This window comes from Megalobrama amblycephala, linkage group LG15, assembly GCF_018812025.1.
Source record: "Megalobrama amblycephala isolate DHTTF-2021 linkage group LG15, ASM1881202v1, whole genome shotgun sequence".
In the NCBI taxonomy this organism is placed as follows: domain Eukaryota; kingdom Metazoa; phylum Chordata; class Actinopteri; order Cypriniformes; family Xenocyprididae; genus Megalobrama; species Megalobrama amblycephala.
In genome coordinates this window covers 1,044,506-1,065,658 of record NC_063058.1, presented here as the reverse complement: position 1 = coordinate 1,065,658, position 21,153 = coordinate 1,044,506, and the positions used below count along the sequence as shown (strand labels likewise).

Sequence of the window (21,153 nt, the reverse complement as noted above, 5' to 3'; positions counted from 1 at the left end):
TATTTTATTTGGTACAAACTGGCATAAAGTCACACTTTCAAAAATGACCGGCCTACATAAAATTGCTCATAAACCTCTCAATATACCATATTGTCACCAATATTTGACAACTTAGTTTCTTTCAGTTAGCATCATAATCCAGTAATATTCAGACATCTCATTATTGTCCTTCAGTCACCATCATTTGACAGGTCACTTAAAAAATACTTTTTTAATAAATATTTTCAGACAGCTACAGGGCATTAGTCCATAATAAACTGACAATGAGAAATACAAAGACTAAAATATTAGACTTTATTGTAAAAACACCCTCCTGACAAGTCAATGTCACTAAACTGTATTATTAGTGTAGACTATAAAAATCAATCAGAAGTCAACTTAACTAGACCCAAATGCTCCAGTCTATAATAATGAACCTTATAATCACATGCTTTGTAAATGCATATAGTAAACTTGATTTCTCATGATGGAGCAACAGTTACTAATGAGATCAAGTATTGAAGTGTTGAAGTGTTTTAACAGCAATACAAGTACAGGATTTCTAACTCGATTTTTCGATACAAACAACAGAAGCTCTTTAAAGGAAAAGTTGGGTGGCTCTTAAAAGAGCCTTTGGGTCGCTGAGAGTCTCGGTTGAATCTCTACTTGGAGCTGGTGTACTTGGTGACGGCCTTGGTGCCCTCGGACACGGCGTGTTTGGCCAGCTCTCCGGGCAGCAGCAGACGCACGGCGGTCTGGATCTCTCTAGAAGTGATGGTGGAGCGCTTGTTGTAGTGAGCGAGACGAGACGACTCACCGGCGATGCGCTCGAAGATGTCGTTGACGAAAGAGTTCATGATGCCCATCGCCTTGGAAGAGATGCCGGTGTCAGGATGAACCTGCTTCAGGACTTTGTAGACGTAGATAGCGTAGCTCTCCTTCCTGGACCTCTTGCGCTTCTTTCCTCCCTTACCGGCGGTCTTCGTGACGGCCTTCTTGGAGCCCTTCTTAGGCGCGGACTTTGCTGGTTCAGGCATGATGCTTTTTGAACACAAACTTCACAAAGCAATGTGAGGTCAGAAGCGACACAGAGGTATTTATTCACCGCCCTATGCTAATTTTCAAAGAGATACAGGAACTATCTGATTGCCTCTTTTAATAGACCAAACCCATAAACTCGTATTTCATTGGACAACTCAAAGCATCACGAGCGGAATAAGAGCCAATCACATGCGCCGCCGCCAACCGCTCAAAGTTTGAACTACACCCTGACTGTGTCCTTTGTTTCGTTTCCCGCTCTTTTTATTATTAGTTTGAGAAAATAAGCGATTCTAGACAAAAACTGTGAACCATCGTGTATTTTAACACAATTATAGACCCATTGAGGGAGTGTTGGAGGAAAGAGACCATTATCAGTCAAACATCCTTTAAAAACAGTTTTTCCTCGAGACTTCATTGATTCACGAAACTGTTGAAACTACACGAATAATAAACAAAAGCCCATTTGTGTAAAACAAATACCAGTTTCGTTAATGTTTTCTGCATTTTCATCTCTTGATAACTTTAGTCCCATTCTGATCTAATTTAAAGTTAGTTATATCTTTAAACATTGTGTGATATTAGAAAAGGTCTTTTGTGCACCACTTAAACCAACATATTCTGGGTATCATCATTAAAGAGAACTAAAAGAAAAGTTATTATTAATCCCGGTATTTTACTGTGAAATAGTTTATATTTAGTAACATTTTCTCTGTATCCAAGAAACAAAGCATTTTATCAATAACATTTGTATATGGCTCTTTGTATGAGAGAGTGGGTGGCTCTTAAAAGAGCCGTTGGGTTGGTGTAGTTGTTCCTGGTTTCAGAAGTTTATCCTCCGAAGCCGTACAGAGTGCGTCCCTGTCGCTTCAGCGCGTACACAACATCCATGGCGGTCACGGTCTTTCTCTTGGCGTGCTCGGTGTAGGTGACGGCATCGCGGATGACGTTCTCCAGAAACACCTTCAACACTCCGCGGGTCTCCTCGTAGATCAGACCGGAGATGCGCTTGACACCGCCACGGCGAGCGAGACGACGGATGGCGGGTTTGGTGATTCCCTGGATGTTATCGCGCAGAACTTTACGGTGACGCTTGGCGCCTCCTTTTCCGAGCCCTTTACCGCCTTTGCCTCTTCCAGACATGTTCAACACAACTCTATCAAACGATGATAAAGAATGATAGATGAGTGTTACTAGGAGGCCTTTTACATTTGCTTACAGGACCTGAGAGAAACCAGTACCGCGTCACAAGGCGCAACACGCCCCTCCCCTCAATATAGTTCGAGCACAAAACACTGTGATTTCACCCTAACACTGATCTAACGAGGCCAATTTTTTATGAATGGTTTCATGCATATAGTTCTGTTAATAGTGTCCTATGTGAACATGTTCTGCATTTATTTTCCCCAGGGTTTTTTTTTTTTTTCTTTTCTTTTTTCTCATCCTATTTGAATGTGCAGCAAATATGTTGTATGCACCCCTTCAGTGTCAAATTTGAATAGGAGGAGAACATTTGGCATCTAACTCAAAATAACTGCTTTCATCAGATCAATCTTTATTCATAAACTAATTTATTATGTATAAAAGTCGAAGAACATTCGACACAAACCAAAAAAAGCTGCATCTAGTTTATAATCTCTTGAATATGAAACACAATATTTGTTTGTTTTTTGTTTTTTTGTCTTAAAGTGCAGAACAAAGTGCAGCCATTAAGTTTCCCCAACAGGACATTGTGAATCAAAAAGTTAAACTACATTATTCATTAGAAAAAAATACAGACCCTGGACCACAAAACCAGTCGCACGGTATTTACAGTATTATTATTTGTAGCAATAGCCAACAATACATTGTATGGGTCAAAATTATTGATTTTTTTTTTTTTTTTTCTTTTATGCCAAAAATCATTAGGATATTAAGATCATGATCCATGAAGATATTTTGTAAATGATCTACCGTAAACATATTAAAAATGTATTTTTGTGAGTGGATATGCATTGATAAGGACTTAATTTGGACAACTTTAAAGGGGATTTTCTCAATATTTTGATTTTTTTGCACCTTCATATTCCAGATTTTCAAATAGTTGTATCTCGGCCAATTGTTGTATCCTAACAAACCACACATCAATGGAAAGATTATTTATTCATTTTCAAAAAATTGACAGATTTTGTGGTCCAGGGTCACATATACATATATAATAATAATAATAATAATAATAATAATAAACAACAATATACAATATATAAAAATATAAAATATTATGAAAGCAAAAAGCACTAAATCAATAACCTTGATTTATTAACCCATTAAACACAGTATACCCCATTTCCCCGTGATATATGTATCATGGGGAACATTTGACCACAGACAACTATAGTTGCTGCTTGGACTTTTGACTAAGTCTACAAAAAACTATAGATCTCTTGTCAGATTTGTTTCGTTTGGATGATTCTAGAGACCCTCATGTAAATGTGTGTGTGTGTGTGTGTGTGTGTATATATATATATATATATATATATATATATATATATGTCAACAAAAAATACTTAACAGTAACATGAAAATAACTTTTCTTTGGGGGGGGGTTTGCCTTCACCATTCTTCCTGCAGTTGGAAGTTGACAGTCTCATGTGACAGGAAGGAAGTGAATACCTTTTTTTGTTGTTGTTGTTCTTGAAGTCCTTTATTGTTGTTTTCTTGCATGTCATTGAGACATAAACCATGCATAACATTTAGAAAAATACTTACAAAAGGAAAATGACAACCATACACTGTGGCAACTATAGTTGCCGGTGGGCTTAAATGGGTTAAAAAGAGTTGGAAAATACCCAACTGTATGTTTTTTGGCAGACTTTCTGAAGATAAAAAGAAGTGACAAACACCTAGATAAAAGGTCACTGGTTAAAAACTGTATAAAATTAGAGTTTTTCACAACCGCTAAAACACTAAACTTCATTCTCTGAATCAAATGGTCAGTGGCCGGGACACGTTTATTGAATAAATCAGTCTTTCTGTAAAACCTTAAATGATTTCAGGCAGTTAGAAACCGTTTGCAAATCTCATGCACTTTTTTTTTTTCCTTCAAAACTTTAAACACATTCTCACTCACTGAAACACACTGTGATGCACTTTGACAACAGGAAACACAAGGGACAAAATTAAACAACTACAACACAGTCGTCATTGTTTACAAACAACAGCTGAAAAATGATGTGATCAAACCAGCTGTGGGAAATATAAAGCAGCTCAGAGTGCACAGGTGCATTGAATGATGATACGAGCAACGGATGGAAACAATCTGAGAGGAAGAGGAGGAAGATGACGAAGAGTACGTGTAAGAGGAGGAAGAGGATGGTGTGGAGAGTGTCAAGGCTGGATCTGCACAGGACAAAGTTATCTGGCTGAACCCAACACAGTTTTGCAGTTGCACAACTTTTTTGAGTGTACTGTAAAATACGTTTAATTTTTATTATTTTTTTTTTTTTATGTTTTTGGGCATTTGCATTTGAATTACAGTATTTTTACAGTATGCAAGTGCTGAATATACACTAAACTTGGAGTGCATATGGTGTACAATATATTCAACCTAGTTAATATACTTTTACATAATTACAAAATCTGTTTACTGTATACAATAAATGTTGTGTAACTAGATGCTCTGGATGTCAGGAGTTTTGTTAATAAAGATTTGGTTTTGTGTTTAATGCTGTGAGAAAATGAGCAAAGGTTTCAAGAAATGCTTTCGCAATTGTGAAAAACTGTAAAGAATGCGTGTTTACACTATTAGTTACAATTTGTACAAATATTACTCATTTAAACACATTGTACACTGCATTTCTCAAAGACAAAAAATAAAATTAATGCATTCATTTTTTATTATTAAATAGTAATGGTAATTTTTGAGGTGTACACTGTAAAAAAAATTCTGTAGTTTTTACAAAATAATTTTGGCAGCTGTGGTTGCCAGAATAATTTTGTAAAAAATACAGAAAAACTGTGTAAATATTTACAGAACTGTAAATTTTACAGTATAAAACTGTAATTTAAGAAAATTTGAATGTAAATCAATAAATTCAACAATGCACATTACTAATAAAATCTGTTTTGTACCTTTAACATATACTGACAAGCACCATAATGCAGGTGGTAAAAGAGAAAGCCACATGAAGAATCAGAGTTCATCACAAGTAGCTTTTCCACGAGCTGAAGTATATATACTAATATAAAGAAGGTGCAAAGAGTCATTCACGCAAACGCAAAACACCATCATGGTAACCCACAACACTTAAATAATGCAATAAACCTTCATTAAACAACAGAAGATGTAACATAAAACCCTAATGTACACAACTGATAACAAAAACTATTAAGAAACATGATTATTTAAACAAAATACTTTCAAATGTGGAGTGTCACACAGGAAATTGTGGGAAAATCAGTTTACAGATTTTGACTGTAAATTATACATGGATTTTGTATTTTTTTACTTATAAAAACTGTAAAATTTACAGCATTTTATTGTGAAAATTGCATAAATGTCTGGTTAGAGCTTTTACAGTTTTTCCCTGTATATATATATATATATATATATATATATATATATATATATATATATATATTATAGTACGAGAACTTACGGTTAACCTTTTTACATTTTGTTCTGTAGTGTTTTCACAATATTTTACTGTTAGAATCACATTCATTTTTTACAGAGTACTAACTAGTGCTAATAACAACTTTCGACTCATTAAGCGTTGGACTGGAAATGGTCTCGTTCAGTGTAATTTTGGTGGCTCTTAAAAGAGCCTTTGGGGTTTGATGTGGCTGATGCGGGTTTAGGCGCGCTCTCCGCGGATACGGCGGGCCAGCTGAATGTCTTTGGGCATGATGGTGACCCTCTTGGCGTGGATGGCGCACAGATTGGTGTCCTCAAACAGACCGACCAAATAAGCCTCGCTGGCCTCCTGCAGGGCCATGACAGCGGAGCTCTGGAAGCGCAGATCCGTCTTGAAGTCCTGAGCGATTTCTCGGACCAGCCGCTGGAAGGGCAGTTTGCGGATCAGCAGCTCGGTGGACTTCTGATAACGGCGGATCTCTCGGAGAGCCACGGTCCCGGGCCTGTAACGATGGGGCTTCTTGACGCCGCCGGTGGCCGGAGCGCTCTTACGGGCGGCTTTGGTAGCGAGCTGCTTCCTCGGGGCTTTGCCACCGGTGGATTTACGAGCGGTCTGCTTGGTTCTTGCCATTGCTGCAGTGAACTTCTCTGTTCTCCTTGCGCTGGAAATGCTGCTCTGTGTTACACGCCTGCTTTTAAAGCATTTTACCACCACGTGTTGATAGTGTCAGGAGGATGCAGGCCTTGTGATTGGCTAATATGTGACGTCTGTGCATGACTGTCAGCCAATGACTGCGCGTTTCCTTTTTTCAAACAAGCAGAGGGTTTCCCGCTCAATGTGCTTCGATCGGTTGACTCAGATGACACCTCCATGAGCTTCATACTCACATTGTTTTATTTATTTATTTATTTATTTATTTATTCTGAAACACTTAATTCCCAGTGGTTGTGCAGATTTTGGATTGGAACAAAAACACATTATAGTCTGTATAGAAGCAGTATTAAGTCTAAAATATATAAAGCAGCTTGTGGCCGTGATAAAACAAAACACTCAGAGTAACATGGATCAATTTCTGTTATTCTGACGCCGATATGTATATTGGTTTTTATTTAAGGTAATTATCAAAATATTCAATACATCAAAACAAATAACTATGTTATAGAGGAGATGAGTTAGTTGGCGATCCTACACGCCTCCTAAAGAACGATCTCTACAGACACATCAGGGGATCTTCATGTGTTTATAATAATAATAATAATACACACCTCGTACATTTTACTGGATTGATGGGCCTTATTTTTTCTCTTCTCAACCGAAAAAGTTTATGATTGTTTTAATTAACAAAGAAAGGCGCTCTTTATCTGATAAAATGGGCGGCTCTTAAAAGAGCCTTTGGGTCAGTAAAACAATCTCCAATAGCTTTACTTCGATTTGGCGGGTTTCTCAGTCTTCTTGGGCAGCAGCACAGCCTGGATGTTGGGCAGCACACCGCCCTGAGCGATGGTCACTCCGCCCAGAAGTTTGTTCAACTCTTCGTCGTTGCGCACCGCCAGCTGCAGATGACGGGGGATGATGCGGGTCTTCTTGTTGTCCCGAGCGGCATTTCCAGCCAACTCCAGGATCTCAGCGGTAAGATACTCGAGCACAGCCGCCAGATAAACAGGAGCACCAGCACCGACGCGCTCGGCGTAGTTACCTTTGCGGAGAAGCCTGTGAACACGGCCGACGGGGAACTGCAGTCCTGCCCTGGATGAGCGAGTCTTAGCCTTTGCTCTTGCTTTTCCTCCGGTTTTGCCTCTTCCACTCATTTTTAATTCAGTTACTGTAACTCTCGCAGACAGAAAGAACAGAATGAGATTTCAGGTCTCCACATACTGTCTTTAAACTAGAGTGTCAGTCGCTCATTGGTTTAGAGTCTGTAAAGATTTAAACCAATCACTGAACTTCCCTCCAAAGCCCAACCCCCTTTCTGCCGGAACAATTATGCACACATATTTCTGACCATGAAACCATATATATATATATATATATATATATATATATATATATTTTTTTTTTTTTTAAATAAACTATTTAAATAAATATATAGTTACCATTGTTCTACAATATCCTATTTGGAGTGTATCAGTATATTATAAAAATGGTTTGAGTTTATTTTCAGAACTGGATGGCTTGTCTGTTCTGAATGCAGTCTAAAAGATCATTATATCTTGGCTTTTTCTATAATATACACGACTTTTGCTCTTTATTCAGAGTTGGTGGGTGGCTCTTAAAAGAGCCGTTGAGGAGAAACAGTAAAGACTTTATTTCTTTTTGGGCGCTGCCTTTTTAGGCTTGGCGGCTTTAGGCTTTGCCGCCTTAGGTTTAGCCGCCTTGGCCTTTTTGGGGCTCTTGGCTGCTTTCTTAGCGGCTGCTGGCTTCTTTGCCTTCTTGGGGCTCTTCGTCGCCTTCTTAGCGGCTGTGGCGGCGGGTTTCTTGGCCTTCTTGGGTGACTTCTTTGCTGCAGGCTTCTTTGCCGCTGCGCTCTTGGGCTTCTTGGCAGCAGCGGGTTTCTTGGCCGCGGGCTTCTTCGCTTTAGGAGCCGCTTTCTTGGCCGGCTTCTTCTTGGTCTCGGCTTTCTGCTTGTTGAGCTTGAATGAGCCCGAAGCGCCGGTCCCTTTGACCTGCACCAGGGTGCCTTTAGTCACCAGGCTCTTGATGGCGATCTTAACGCGGGAGTTGTTCTTCTCCACGTCGTAGCCGCTGGCGGCGATAGCTTTCTTCAGGGCGGCGAGGGACACGCCGCTCCTCTCCTTGGATGCAGACACAGCTTTGACGATGAGCTCACCGACGCCTGGACCTGCTTTCTTGGCTTTCGCAGCTGACTTCTTCTTGGGCGCTTTGGCCGGGGCGGCAGCAGCCGGGGCTGGAGCGGTTTCTGCCATCTCTCTCTCGGATCGGATCTACAGTCTTTCAAACGCTGTTTGGTTTCAGCAATGAAGCGCTCGAGCGCCGCTCTTAAATAACACATGAGAACCTTATAGACTCAACCCGCCCTGCTCGGTGTCTGTGCGCCTCCACGAGCCCCTCACGATTGTGTTTTCTTCTCTTACATTTGGGGTAAAACTGAAGCGGTAAAATAGTTTGTCACAGTAAAAACAAAGTGAGCACCGAGCAGAGGTTCTGAACTTTCACCGGAGAATAAAATACGCGGAGAGGAAATGTTTCTTTTGCCTCCGTCAGATCAAATCCAAGTCGAGCATCAGCCACGGGGAAAAGCCGCGTGTACATTTGATGAATAGTTTTAATGGAAAAGTTGGTAAAAGCCTGAACGCGTCCTCTGTGTGTTCAGAAAACAGTCTGAAAGCGACTTTAATGAAATCAGCATTAGTGAGGGGCGTGAGGAGACTTTCATACAGCTGTTGTTTTGGGCAGCTTGAAGCACACGAACATCATCCGGAGGATCCGAGTCTGTTTGTGACTCTCCTGTCTGACCCTCATCTTCGGCCAGCAGATCATCTCTCCGTATAATAAAATGGGACATTCTACCAGAAACGTACATTATCTGTCCTTGAAGTGTTACAGTGACTAAAAAGTATTTCATCCTGATGGTTGATTTCTGTGAGTTGTTCTGTAAATGAATATGTCATTCTTTAGGTTCTCAGATATTTTTTTTCTTTAATAAAAACACTTTTGAAAATTACACATCTGTTTTTGTCATTGTCCTCAGCCAAATTGGCGCTACAGCTTTAGTTTTGTGATAAAAATTTTTATTTAGAAAAAAAACTCATCAATAACAAGTTTAAGCTGTTATCATTCACATCAATTGATTAAAACATGAAATTCTACATAAATTCTACAAATAAATACTATTTTACAACTGTCCCCATGTTTTCGGTCAGTCCTGTCACGTTCACATAAAACTCTAAATGTTTGCAATAGGCCTTTAAGGGTATGACTCAGAGGAAGTGACATCATTTGACTGAGGTGAAGCTGACACTGATCAAGGGTGAGTTCTATCATTGAATTTTATTATTTTAAGCTTTTTTTGTATGTTTTTTTTTTTTTTTTTTTTTTCTTTGAGGAGGACGAGCTAAAGGGTCAGGCCCCGTCACGGTAAAATATCCCAGAAAATAATGACATTTTTTAAATCCAAAACATGTCTAAAAAGGTTCCTGAAATTCCTTGCTTGCATGTTAACAGTTTTTATGCTAGCATGCTAGCAGCCTGAGTAATGGCAGTTCAAAATGGCCGACCGTCAGGCCCCGTCACATCAGTCCTGTCAATGCATGGCATTGTTCTTTTTTATTACCTTTATTGCATATAATGTATTTAATGCATGCCATAGCAAAATATTATTTGAATAAATAGACATTACACTGTAAATGTGAAGGTTTTTATGCTCATCTACACTTTTTTTTAAAAATGTTGTCCCTCTTTTACCTAGGCATGTGTGGCACTGCTTTTGAGGTTGCACTTTATATTAATATTAATAATATTAATGACATTTCACTTCATGTTGCAGCTTAGTAATAACAGTGATACCATATCTACATTAATACCTAGGGAATTACATGCAATTTTGTTATTTCCATGTAATTTTCTAAGTAATAATGTAGATATTACCGTGGTATTACCCTGTTATTACTGAGCCGTAATATGATGTGGCACCACAGTTACTTTACATTGTGCTATTCAGTTAAATGTCTATGGATTACATTTGCTGTATCATAGTAAAATGTACTTTATATTATGAAGTTATATTTTCATAGAACAACACAGTAACTGAATAGAGTAGTGTAACCTTTAAATGACTTAAATGGTTGTGTGACAGTATGTGTGGTGTGTGCTGCAGGTAAAAGAGAGAGGGGCGAAAGCGATCTAAGAAAGAGAAGCTCCAGGACAAAGTCAAAGAGCTACAAGAGGCCTTTAGTCGTACCACTGCAATTGTGTTTTCACTCCTGCCTGTGTTTGTGCCATTCTAGTCATTTATCTGGCCATAATTGATTGATAAATTAAATTTTAATGAACTTTTAAATAAATTGTTAAATGAAATATGTTTATATATTGAAATAAAATGAAATTAGTTTTAATTAAAATGATGTTTGGACTATATCAGTTGTCAATGAAATCCATTATGTCAGTCCTGTCACAGAGGAAATTATGATATAAAAATGTAGTATTTGAGGAAATATTGATGAATTAATCTCTTTAACTGTGTAGACTCCTATGTAAAGGTAGTTCTTTTAAAAATATATAAATGCCTGACGGGTATTCTGTGATTTTGTGTACTACAGTTGACCGAATAGTTGCTTATATTTCTTATAGGAATTACAAAACCATGGTAGATACAATCAGGGACATGTGACCAAAAAGAAAATGCTATTTGTATCAAAGAAATTCATTAGGAAACCATTCTAACATTTACAAATTTGTCTGTGATGGGGCCTGACATTTTAGGGGTGAAATGCATATAAAAATGTATTTTATTCAATCATAAAAACATGCTGAGATGGCATGATATGTGTTTCTCATAGTTTAACATGTCCTCTATATGACACAATGTTCAGATTTAAGAATAAGATATTTTTCCCCCCAAGATTTTTTGAAGTGAAAATGTACATTTCTGGTAGAATGTCAATAATAATAATAATATTAATAATAATAATAATAAACTAAATATGTAGTGTAAGTCTGATCAGGCAAGTGTTAATGTTTTAACTTAAATACATTTTCATTATGTGTGTCTTTGATCTGAAATCATCAGGGGTTACAATAGTTTTCTGACCCAGGACAATATTTTTCTTACTTTTCTTCTTGTGAAAAGAAATGCGGCTCTCATGACATGCAGTAATTATACATTTTCCTTATGGTCCACTATATTAGTGAGGATATTTTGTGCCTCACACGTAATACCAAACATACTCCATTTCTCTTTTACCCTGAGAAAACTTCTCATTTTGCTGAATTTAAATAGATATAACTTTGCTCTTGAAACTTATTGAACAATGATAGTTATTTTATTCATAAACTAAGAGTATCGGGGTTTCCAACTTTGTTTGGCTGGTTAGTGAGATTTTAAGGGACAAGAGGTTTTAATGATCCAATAATTCATTTTTTTTTCAATTCAGTGCTCTGTTCCTGTTTTCCTGAGAAACCCTGGATGAACTATAACAACCAATCATTCAGTAAATGTGCCACAGAGAACGACGGGAAGATGTTTAGTGGATTATGCTGGCAAAAGCAAAGGCCGTTTTTGGGAAAACTCTTTAAGAGAAAACATGTAGATGTTGCCTGTTGTGAATTTCTCAGAATAGTACATGGAGGTCTAAAATCTCCCATCATACAATCTGAGGTGTTCTTTTGGATCCTGAAAAGTTGGACATTCTCTATATTTGAGCTTATTTCAGCTATTTATACTGTAAGGCAAACATCTCACTACACTGTATTCAGCACAGATTGTAGTGCAATTATATGCTACATAGATTTTCTTGTTTAAGAAAGGCAGTAAGCAAGACAGTGCCAGTGGTCATAAATATGGTGCCTTTAACACCCCGTTCCCTATTGGCTCATTCCCTAATGGGTCTATTAATGTGAAAATTAAAAATGAATGAGAATGTGAGATTTTTTTTTTTTTTTTTTGTAGTTTATTTACAAACATAGTGCACAATATACTCAATGAAATCAAATAAAAAAGGGGTGTGTGATTAAAGGCACATTTTGAATTCACTCACACACTTTTGTGCCATTCCTGGAAACAGTTCCTGTTCAACTGAAGACACAAGTGAACGTCACATGCCTGACATTTCCAAGGTGTCTGTTGCTTCTTGCCAAACACTGCTTTGCAATGCGCACATATGCGGCGACCGGAAGTGGCTATTTTTCTGACATCCGAGGTCAGCTCAGCTCCTGGAACCGGCACGTGGTCAATACTGGTCTGTTTCGGTGCTTCTTTCTGAGACACACCACAGAGATCTGCAACAAGCTGCTCCATAAACTCCTTGCGCGTCATGTTGCCGTGTAGCTCCTTGTGCAATATGAAAGCGTTGGTGGCAGCAATGTCCAAGAAGTGTAGAAAGACTTTTCTGTACCACTTCATGGTTTTGTGCTGTGCAGTGTAGTACTCCAACAGCTGATCGGACAGGTCGGCACCCGCCATGTGGTGGTTGTACGCAGTCACAGGTGAGGGACACGGAAAAGTCTTCGTCCTCCATGTATCTCGTGCTTTCACTTTTCTTTGCACACGGTCTCCTGTATAGGCAGCATGGATGGTGGAACAAACAGACACCTCTTTTTTGTCCATCCACTTCACACACACAAGAGGCCCATCCCGAATCCACCTGATGGATCCCCTGGTGGACTTTTTGGTCAATGAATCAGATGCGCTCTGTGGGAACCCCTTCCTGTAGTCTCTGTAAGTCCCACAAGCACCAAACTTCATAGAAAGCAGGTCTGTTAAGAGCTTTGGACTTGTAAAGAAATCGTCCATGTAAACATGGTACCCAGAGCCCAAAGCTTTCTTGTCCAGAAGAGACATCACAGCATTGTATGAAATCCCACGGCCTGTAGGGAAGCTGTTCTTGCCCGTGTACACAGAGAAGTCCACAGTATATTCATTTGATGAGTCAGCGAGGACAAAAAACTTGAAGCCCTGCTTTATTGACTTGGTTTTCGTGAACCGTGTCATTCCTGCATTTGCTCTGCATGCCACCAGTCTTTCCTTCACAGCTAAATTTCTTCTAGGATGATAGAAGGTTTTGCACGCAATACGGATGGTGTCCAAGAGGGGTCTGATCCTGAAAAGTTGGTCATGTTCAGATGTGCCCCTCTTTTTGTCATTTTCCTTGTCTGCATCTGGGTGACTCATGTGCAAATTCCATGAAATGGTGCGATATCTGTCCCTTGACATAACTGTGGCAGGAAGAGGCAAAGAGAAAAGACTGTCCTGCCGCCAGTAGTCGGCGATGGAGCTCATCTTCACCGTGGCCATGTAGAAAACGAGTCCAATGTAGCGGTACATCTCGTCAACGCTGACGTCTGTCCAACTGTATTTGCGACCCCTTGCAAGTGCCCTGGCAGCCTGAGCGTTTGTGTTGTGGCACAGATTTGACACGGCGCTCTCTGAGAAAAACAGTTTGAAAAGACTCATAGGGGAGTGAGAGTCAGCGAGACTCAACTGCGGCCCAGGTTTCCGTGCAGGCAGGAATCTCAGAGTCTCTGGATTAATGTCGACATCAGTTTCTGCTTTCCATGACGAATTTCTGGCTCTCTTTGCAACAGGTATCTGTTCGCTGTCATTCTCACATCTGTGGGGGGAGAAGACAAAAGTGAGCATGCTGACAACAGGATCACAACATTATGAATTACTAAAACTGATATATTGCCCACTCATTAGAAACACATATACTTTGTGTGTATTATTTCACAGTATGTAAACAAAATGAAACTGTCATCTGTAACATGAGGGATAAAAACACACTTACTCATTAAGATTCTCAACTGCGTTAAAAAGTGAACGATGTTTGTGTGTCGCTGCTGTATGAGGTGCACGTGAAGGAATCACATCCCTAAGAAAAGAAAAGGTAAATGTTAGTAAACATTTCTCAGCTTAGATTGTCCAAGGTGGCATACCAGTGCATGCATAAGTGATTGGCAATTAATGGATATGGTCACACGCTTTATATGTGTTGATGGGGCATCAACAACCTTATGTCATGCAAGTTCAAAACATTTACACCTAAGCAGACAATGGAGAACACAGTTAAAGGGATAGTTCAGCCAAAAATGATTTACTCACCCTCAAGCCATCCTAGGTGTAAATGACTATATCCTTTCAGGTGAACACAATCAGAGATACATTTAAATATCCCTAGTCCTCCAAAGTTTATAGGCTATTGGTTGTGAATGGTACCCCAAATTCTGAAGACAGAAAAATGCATACATCCATTAAAAAAAAATATATATATATATATATATATTTTATACCATTCACAACCATTGTAAACCTTGGATGACTAAGGTTATTTTTAAATATATCTCTGATTGTGTTCGTCTGAAAGAAGATAGTCACACCTATAATGGTTTGAGGGTGAGTAAATCATGTAATAATTTTCATTTTTGGCTGAACTATCCCTTTAAGCTCTCTTGATGAAGCAGCATTTTACAGCAAACCCAAATTAGACCATTAGAATATAGTTTAAACATTTCCCCCGCCACATTATAGAGAATAAAAATGCTCGTTTCGTAAGACATTTAAATGTAATGAAAAGTCCACAGGACAACACATTTCACAATATTACAAACTGGTAGATTTCTGTCTGGCCATATGGGACTGAAAGCGCTATATGTATAAGCGACTCTAATAACTAAATGAAGAATAAATGTCTTACTCATCAGAAAATGTGTCCTGCGCTGGATCAAAGCCCTCCTCAAAGTGCAGGCCTTCATCATCAATGTCTTCATCATCTTCTGATGAAGAACTGAACTCTTCCTCGCTGTCTACAGTCATCAGGAGATCTTCCTGGGGTGCGTGACGAACCATCGTGATGAAAAGTCAATAAAGCCAAACTAATGTTTGCTGCTAATTTTATCGTATCGATAAGGGGCGTTTACCACATTTCTCTGTCTTATTTCAGGTTATTAGCATATGAATAAAGCGCTCTGCGGGTGGGTGTGGCCAGACCGGCGCTAAAAAAACTAGAACAGGAAAACCCCTTGAACTTTGTGTTTTTGCTCAAGTCTCTTTTGTTCTGGATTTCATACATTTCTTTATCCTTCAAGAACATACTGGTTCGGGAATGTTAGTGTTAACATAAACTTCACAGTGCTGGAGATTTGCACTGGATATGTATTTGAATCTCATGGTAATTTCACATGGCTGGATTTTCTCCCTCTGATTGGCTGTATTCAGGCAACGAATGGTTGGAAGGTATTTCATTGGGTAGAAAAGGCGCTCCTATAGACCTTATGTAGCCCCGCCCCTTTTCAGCGCTGCGCTCGTTGTCTTTTGAATTCCGGCTTGTATTTCCACAGTGATCTTATGTATTTATGAAAGAACTGCTCATTTTAAAATCTTCCCGGTCCACAGACATTTGTTAAAGGATTAGTCCACTTTTAAATAAACTTTTCCTGATAATTTACTCACCCCCACATCATCCAAGATGTCCATGTCTTTCTTTCTTCAGTCGAAAATAAATTAAAGTTTTTGATGAAAACATTCCAGGATTTTTCTCCTTATAGTAGACTTCAATGGGCACCAAAAATGGAAGTTCAAAGACAATATTCTAAAGATGGCGGCGCGCTTGTTTCTGTGGTAAATAAGCACCCCTGAATCACCCCTCCCCTACAAGTTTCAGGTTCATTGAACTTTCCCACATTTTGGGTGTGGCAAGATGTGGCAGTTTCCCACAAATTTTCACCAACTTGACCCTTGGACATCAACTTTGGAGGCATAAAAAAAAACATTTTTATCAGTGATGGAAATGTAGCATTTACAGAAACGGTTATTTATTTCGCAACATGTTACAGCTCTAAAGGTAATTGAATTAATGCAATCTCTGAATGCGTGTGTTGATGTGCATATAACAATTCAAGAAAATTACAAAAACATGGGTGGCTATTTAAAGCGCGCACAGCTTATGCTAATTTCAGAGGGCTGGATTGCCTGTTTTCATTGGTCAGAAATTGGCTGGCTATAGAGACACATCTGCCAATTGAAAACGTCTAAATTTGAATCCTTCCCATCATCAGAACCGCCAGTGACTCTTTGTCTGACTTTCCCACACAAAAGATGTCAATGCAGATCACAATCATGCCAAAGTATTTTAAATTGACAATTGTAATTCCCCAATGTTCTTACTTGATATTGTGAACATTAAATTAACTCTGGGAGAACATGTATATTTGAAGATCATATCAGTATCAATACACAATAAAGTCCCTGGGGATTAATTCCCGGATTGTCTCGTGATGAGTTGGAACTCTTTAACCTTAGTGTAAAATGTGTAAAATAGTGTAACATTTCAATTTCAAAATTCCATACTTTTCCAGACTCAAATTTCCAAACAGATTTTTCAGACCATATTTAACATGGTTCATACAGCATTATATTTAGTGCCGTCATCTGCAAATACTTTTATATGTACACGAGGACATATTTATTTTTGGGACATTCGTTTAGAATTATTTCACTTATATCAAAAAGTTATCACCCGATTAGTTAGTCTAAATCTAAATTATGTTTCCCTTCTACCGAGTGCCAATTCCCGCCCCAACCTATAGCAGCATATCACTGAAAAAAAAAAAAAAAAAAAAGCGGTGTTTTGAGCAGTGAGTGGACTATGAGTTTGCACGATCGCAAATTCTCTCATAAAAACAAAGACATTTAGACATTATGTAAATATGTGATACAATGTAATGTATTATAATAGAACTTTGTGAGATATGACAACTTTTTAGTGATTACAGAGGGAGCACTCTTTGCGCACCTTCTGTCTGCTCCCTGTTAAAATTAACAGTGGTTTGTGAACGTAGTGAACAGACGTCCCCGTTTTCCGGGGATAGTCCCGGTTTTTAGTGCACTGTCCCCGACTGGAGCTGTCCCTGGAAATGTCCCCGTTTTAAAGCTCGTTCAAAATAACCCGCAAATTCATTGCAAAAATGCCCGACCAACATACATCAGCCTGTTGGTTATCGGAGCAATCGTGTAGTGATTATATTCACCAACAGAGGGGGCTGTGCAGCTACACTGTCACTGCTACACTTGATCGCGCGCGTGCGCGCCGCTAACCTGGACCAGAGCAGAGCGCCATTTCATCAATTATCAAAAGAAACATCGTTATCTGTTTCGACTTTCAAGGTAGTAACATACTAACATGTTAAATTAAAGTAATGCGTTTATGTGTTTTATAACAGGGCTTCAACAGGGTGCGGATTGTTTTGGACAATTTAAACGTCCTCAGCCACAAACGCAGCAATTTCCACAAACATCTTATCAAGTGGTGAAGGTACACTCAGATATGAACAAATAAATAATACACTTGCAACTTACAAAATGAGTCTAAAATGCAAATTAATACTCTTTTGCCCAACATCACTCTCATTGCGGTGTTCTTTTGGAGCCAAATTACACCTGATCTCAACATCCTCACTGAATTCCGTTTTTGGAATTTTCAACAAATCCCTCCTGTTTCTGTGAAGAGTATTACCATACTTGTGAGTACTTCATAAGATCTGGGCATGATCTCTTTCAGAACCTTTGCTTTTGGTCCCCGTTTACCATCACATCTTACTTGCACCAAATCTGTACATTCCAGTGGCCGTAAAGCTTTTGCATTTCTGTTGTAACATTAGAGCTGCATTTCCTTGGATCAAATTGGTCTTTGCTTTGTAGCAAATGTTCAGCTGAGGGTAGCTTTGTCCTCAGCTTCCTACCCATCAGAAGTTCTGCTGGAGATTTCCCACCTTCTAAAGGTGAACCTGTAGTTCAGGATCTCAAGATGAGAATCCTCCCCAGCTTCAGCTGCTTTCTTCAGCAGACTTTTCACAATCTGCACTGCCTTTTCGGCTAACCCATAAAGTGACTCTGGGTAATATGGACTTGATGTTATATGCCCAAATCCATATTGCTTTGAAAACTCTTTGAATGTCAACCCACTGAATTTAGGTTCATTGTCACCAACTAAAGTGACCGTAATCCTACTTCCTTTTAGAAGAGCTCCTTCAAAGAAACTCATCTCCTAAATGCTGATATGGGCTTGATAGCTTCTCATCTCCAGGTGAGTTGAGTTTATAAATGACTTCATGTAATATGCTGTCACTTCTACATGAATTTGAACATGATTTTCTGTGCTGCTTTTACCGGTTTGACACAGGCTGGCTCTGCTAAGAGCATCGGCCACTGCTTGTAGTTTACCTGGAGTAAACTCAAACGTCAGATGATTCTTCTGTAAGCGCAACAGAAGACTCTGGATGTGTGGTGGTGCATCACCCAGGGCCTTCATTGAAATCGCGATCAGAGGTTTGTGGTCGGTCTCTACAATCACATTCCCTGCCATTCATGAATCTTCTCACAGGAAACTACACCTAATGTCTTTTTTTATCTGTGTGTAATTTCTCTCTGCTGCTGTCATTGTGCATGATGTGTACACTATGGGAAACCACTCTGTATTTTTGGAGTAATATCGCTCCAAGTCCATCTTTGGACCCATCAGTTTTCACTTTGACTGTTTTTTCTGGGTCATAAAATTGACGCACTGGCTCTTTGATGGCTCTCTCATTTTGTAAACGTTTTATCTATTTCTCCTGGTACCATGTTTAATTTATCAGACCACTGACAAAGCTGCATATTTTCCACACGTCATGTCCGTTGTTTTAAGGCAGGAACACACCAAGCCGACAGTCGGGCAGTTTTTGTTCGTCGGCCAACTAAGTTTACTTAGTGTGTTCCGCACCATCAGCTAAACGTTTTTTTTCCAGTCGATTCGACATGTTAAATTGGCGTCGGAGCTCGTCGGTCCGGTATGTCAGGGCAACTTTGGACCCAGACACTGCCGATGTGAGCCACCCCGCAGTCTGCTTTCGTCACCACTAGTTCACAGTTCCTGCCTTTATTCACTTGAACAGCTGCACTTGCATTACTAAAGCATTAGTGACCCCTAATGACACTCATCAGTACAACACATTGATGCGTGTTTTAGTACATCTGCTGCCCACATTATGAAGAGAAAAATCCTGTTTTTAGAACTCAAAGTGGATTTCATGAGGATCATGCAGTGAATTACAGACACAGGATTTAAAAATTCATGTTGTTCCAAATGTGTCTTAAATTCTAATTATTAATATAAATCATTAATATTATTAATATTAGCTAATTATTAATATTAATTTTATACTAAATTAATTAACATCAAAGTACTATAATAAAAGTTTTAAACTGCAAAAGTAACAAATATATAAAAAAAAAAAAAAAAAAAAAAAATCAGAAATCAGAAAAGTTTTTATCAGATGTGCTTCAGTAATTTCCACAGTCGCTTTGGGATCATTCAGGTTTTCCTGAACTTTGGTGTGTGTAAAGTTTAGAATAGATTGGTTCAGGAATGTGCTACCAGGATGGTGTGTCCATTAAAACACAGTGAATCTAGTACTCAGTCCATGATCTTTATTTGACATTTGGAGGCATAGGAATTGAGCCATGGCAACATAAGTTTCTGACAGAGTTGTATGGTGTCTAAAAACCAAAACAATAAAGAACAAACAAGTCTTAGATACAATTAACAATATAACTCAAATCATATAATCCAATTAGCACAACAAAACAGTTTAACAAACAAATGAGCACTAATGCATATGAATTAAATCACATAGAATTCAAACATACATAGCTTCAAGAAATAACATTAAATACCAAAAGAAATAAACTTACATAGTCAGAAACGCATCAACTCTACTAGAGGCTCTCTTTGAGGAGAAGGACAAGGAATGTCAGGTTCAGCCGCATGCTTCACACACCAAACAACAGCAGCTAAATAATGATTCAGTGCACCTGACGAGACTTAGCTCCACCCTTGGCTGACATTGTCATGTGACCACCTGGGAATTCTCAACAGTGTGTATTACGAGGAACAAGAGAACACCGAGAAACAAAAGGAAGAAGAGAAGAAAAAGAAAGAAGAGGATATGAAACAGATGAACAGTTCATTGTCCTTCATTGAGGTAATAAACAACAAACACATCCTTACTGCAACGTGATTTGCTCTTAATTATTATAACATCATTGCCTATATTTTGTTCTTTTTGACAGAAAACAAGAGATTTCTTGTATTTCACATATATATTTTTTTTTTTCCCTCCACCCAACTGAATAAACTTGACCTGCACACAGCAGAGCAGCTTCAGACTGCAGAAGTTTGTCTTCCTCATGTGGCGTCACTACAACTACGAGCGAATGAGACGAGGAGCTGATTTCTACCTGCTTCAGTCAAACTCCACTTATGTGAACATCTGGACTGCTGTTCAGAGTCTCGTCATCATCACCGCTGGACACCTGCAGCTCTGCTTCCTCAAGAGGCTCTTCAAGAGCAAACCAGCAGAGGGCGACAAACCCCGCTGTTAACAAACTCTAGACCTGCCACTGTTTCATCTCTATTTATAATCTGCTCTTGAGAATTTGAGTCATACACGGCTGTTTCTTCAACATCAGACTTTTTTTTCCCTTTTAGTAACAACAAGGTCCCATTTGAACTTTTTTAATGCTTTTCATGCAGAGATTTAATAGTTTTGCCCTTGTCCAATGAAAGAAACTTTAGAATATTAAAGTATATAATATTTCCATCACACCGAACAATTACAAGAAGACAACAGTGAAGATGCTCGAGATGAAATGTGACTCATCTGATGAGTGAAGGAAATAAAGGAAAGTCAAAGTAAATATCAGAATATTTATGCAGCATTTACAATTAAGCTGTGTGGAAAAAAGTATAAAAATATAATTCATTTGTGTGTTTAAAATATTAGGAGAAATTAGCCTTGGCAGAACCGAGGA

The 21,153-nt window shown here is 38.7% G+C and overlaps 5 protein-coding genes, 1 long non-coding RNA gene, 1 pseudogene and 2 gene segments (V, D, J or C); 2 read left to right on the top strand and 7 right to left on the bottom strand.

The window, feature by feature from the left end:
* LOC125247272 overlaps positions 1-21,153 on the bottom strand; it is a 241,774-nt pseudogene that overhangs the window by 175,172 nt on the left and 45,449 nt on the right.
* Positions 1-21,153, bottom strand: part of LOC125247268 — a 93,370-nt gene that overhangs the window by 38,928 nt on the left and 33,289 nt on the right.
* LOC125247270 overlaps positions 1-21,153 on the top strand; it is a 213,203-nt gene that overhangs the window by 176,285 nt on the left and 15,765 nt on the right.
* Positions 197-1,087, bottom strand: LOC125247303 (histone H2B). The gene has a single exon (XM_048158559.1). The coding sequence runs from the start codon at positions 1,014-1,016 to the stop codon at positions 642-644; it is 375 nt and encodes a 124-aa protein (XP_048014516.1). The 5' UTR covers positions 1,017-1,087; the 3' UTR covers positions 197-641.
* On the bottom strand, positions 1,797-2,186 carry LOC125247314 (histone H4). Its single transcript, XM_048158566.1, has one exon. It carries the CDS (start codon positions 2,158-2,160, stop codon positions 1,849-1,851), a length of 312 nt encoding a protein of 103 aa, XP_048014523.1. The 5' UTR covers positions 2,161-2,186; the 3' UTR covers positions 1,797-1,848.
* LOC125247287 (histone H3) lies at positions 5,753-6,309 on the bottom strand. The gene has a single exon (XM_048158550.1). The coding sequence runs from the start codon at positions 6,261-6,263 to the stop codon at positions 5,853-5,855; it is 411 nt and encodes a 136-aa protein (XP_048014507.1). The 5' UTR covers positions 6,264-6,309; the 3' UTR covers positions 5,753-5,852.
* Positions 6,880-7,488, bottom strand: LOC125247293 (histone H2A-like). The gene has a single exon (XM_048158554.1). It carries the CDS (start codon positions 7,439-7,441, stop codon positions 7,055-7,057), a length of 387 nt encoding a protein of 128 aa, XP_048014511.1. The 5' UTR covers positions 7,442-7,488; the 3' UTR covers positions 6,880-7,054.
* On the bottom strand, positions 7,893-8,623 carry LOC125247274 (histone H1-like). Its single transcript, XM_048158542.1, has one exon. It carries the CDS (start codon positions 8,555-8,557, stop codon positions 7,937-7,939), a length of 621 nt encoding a protein of 206 aa, XP_048014499.1. The 5' UTR covers positions 8,558-8,623; the 3' UTR covers positions 7,893-7,936.
* Positions 18,512-20,880, top strand: LOC125247331. The gene is made up of 3 exons (XR_007180064.1): positions 18,512-18,630; positions 20,219-20,324; positions 20,494-20,880. It is a non-coding gene; the product is annotated as an uncharacterized LOC125247331 (long non-coding RNA).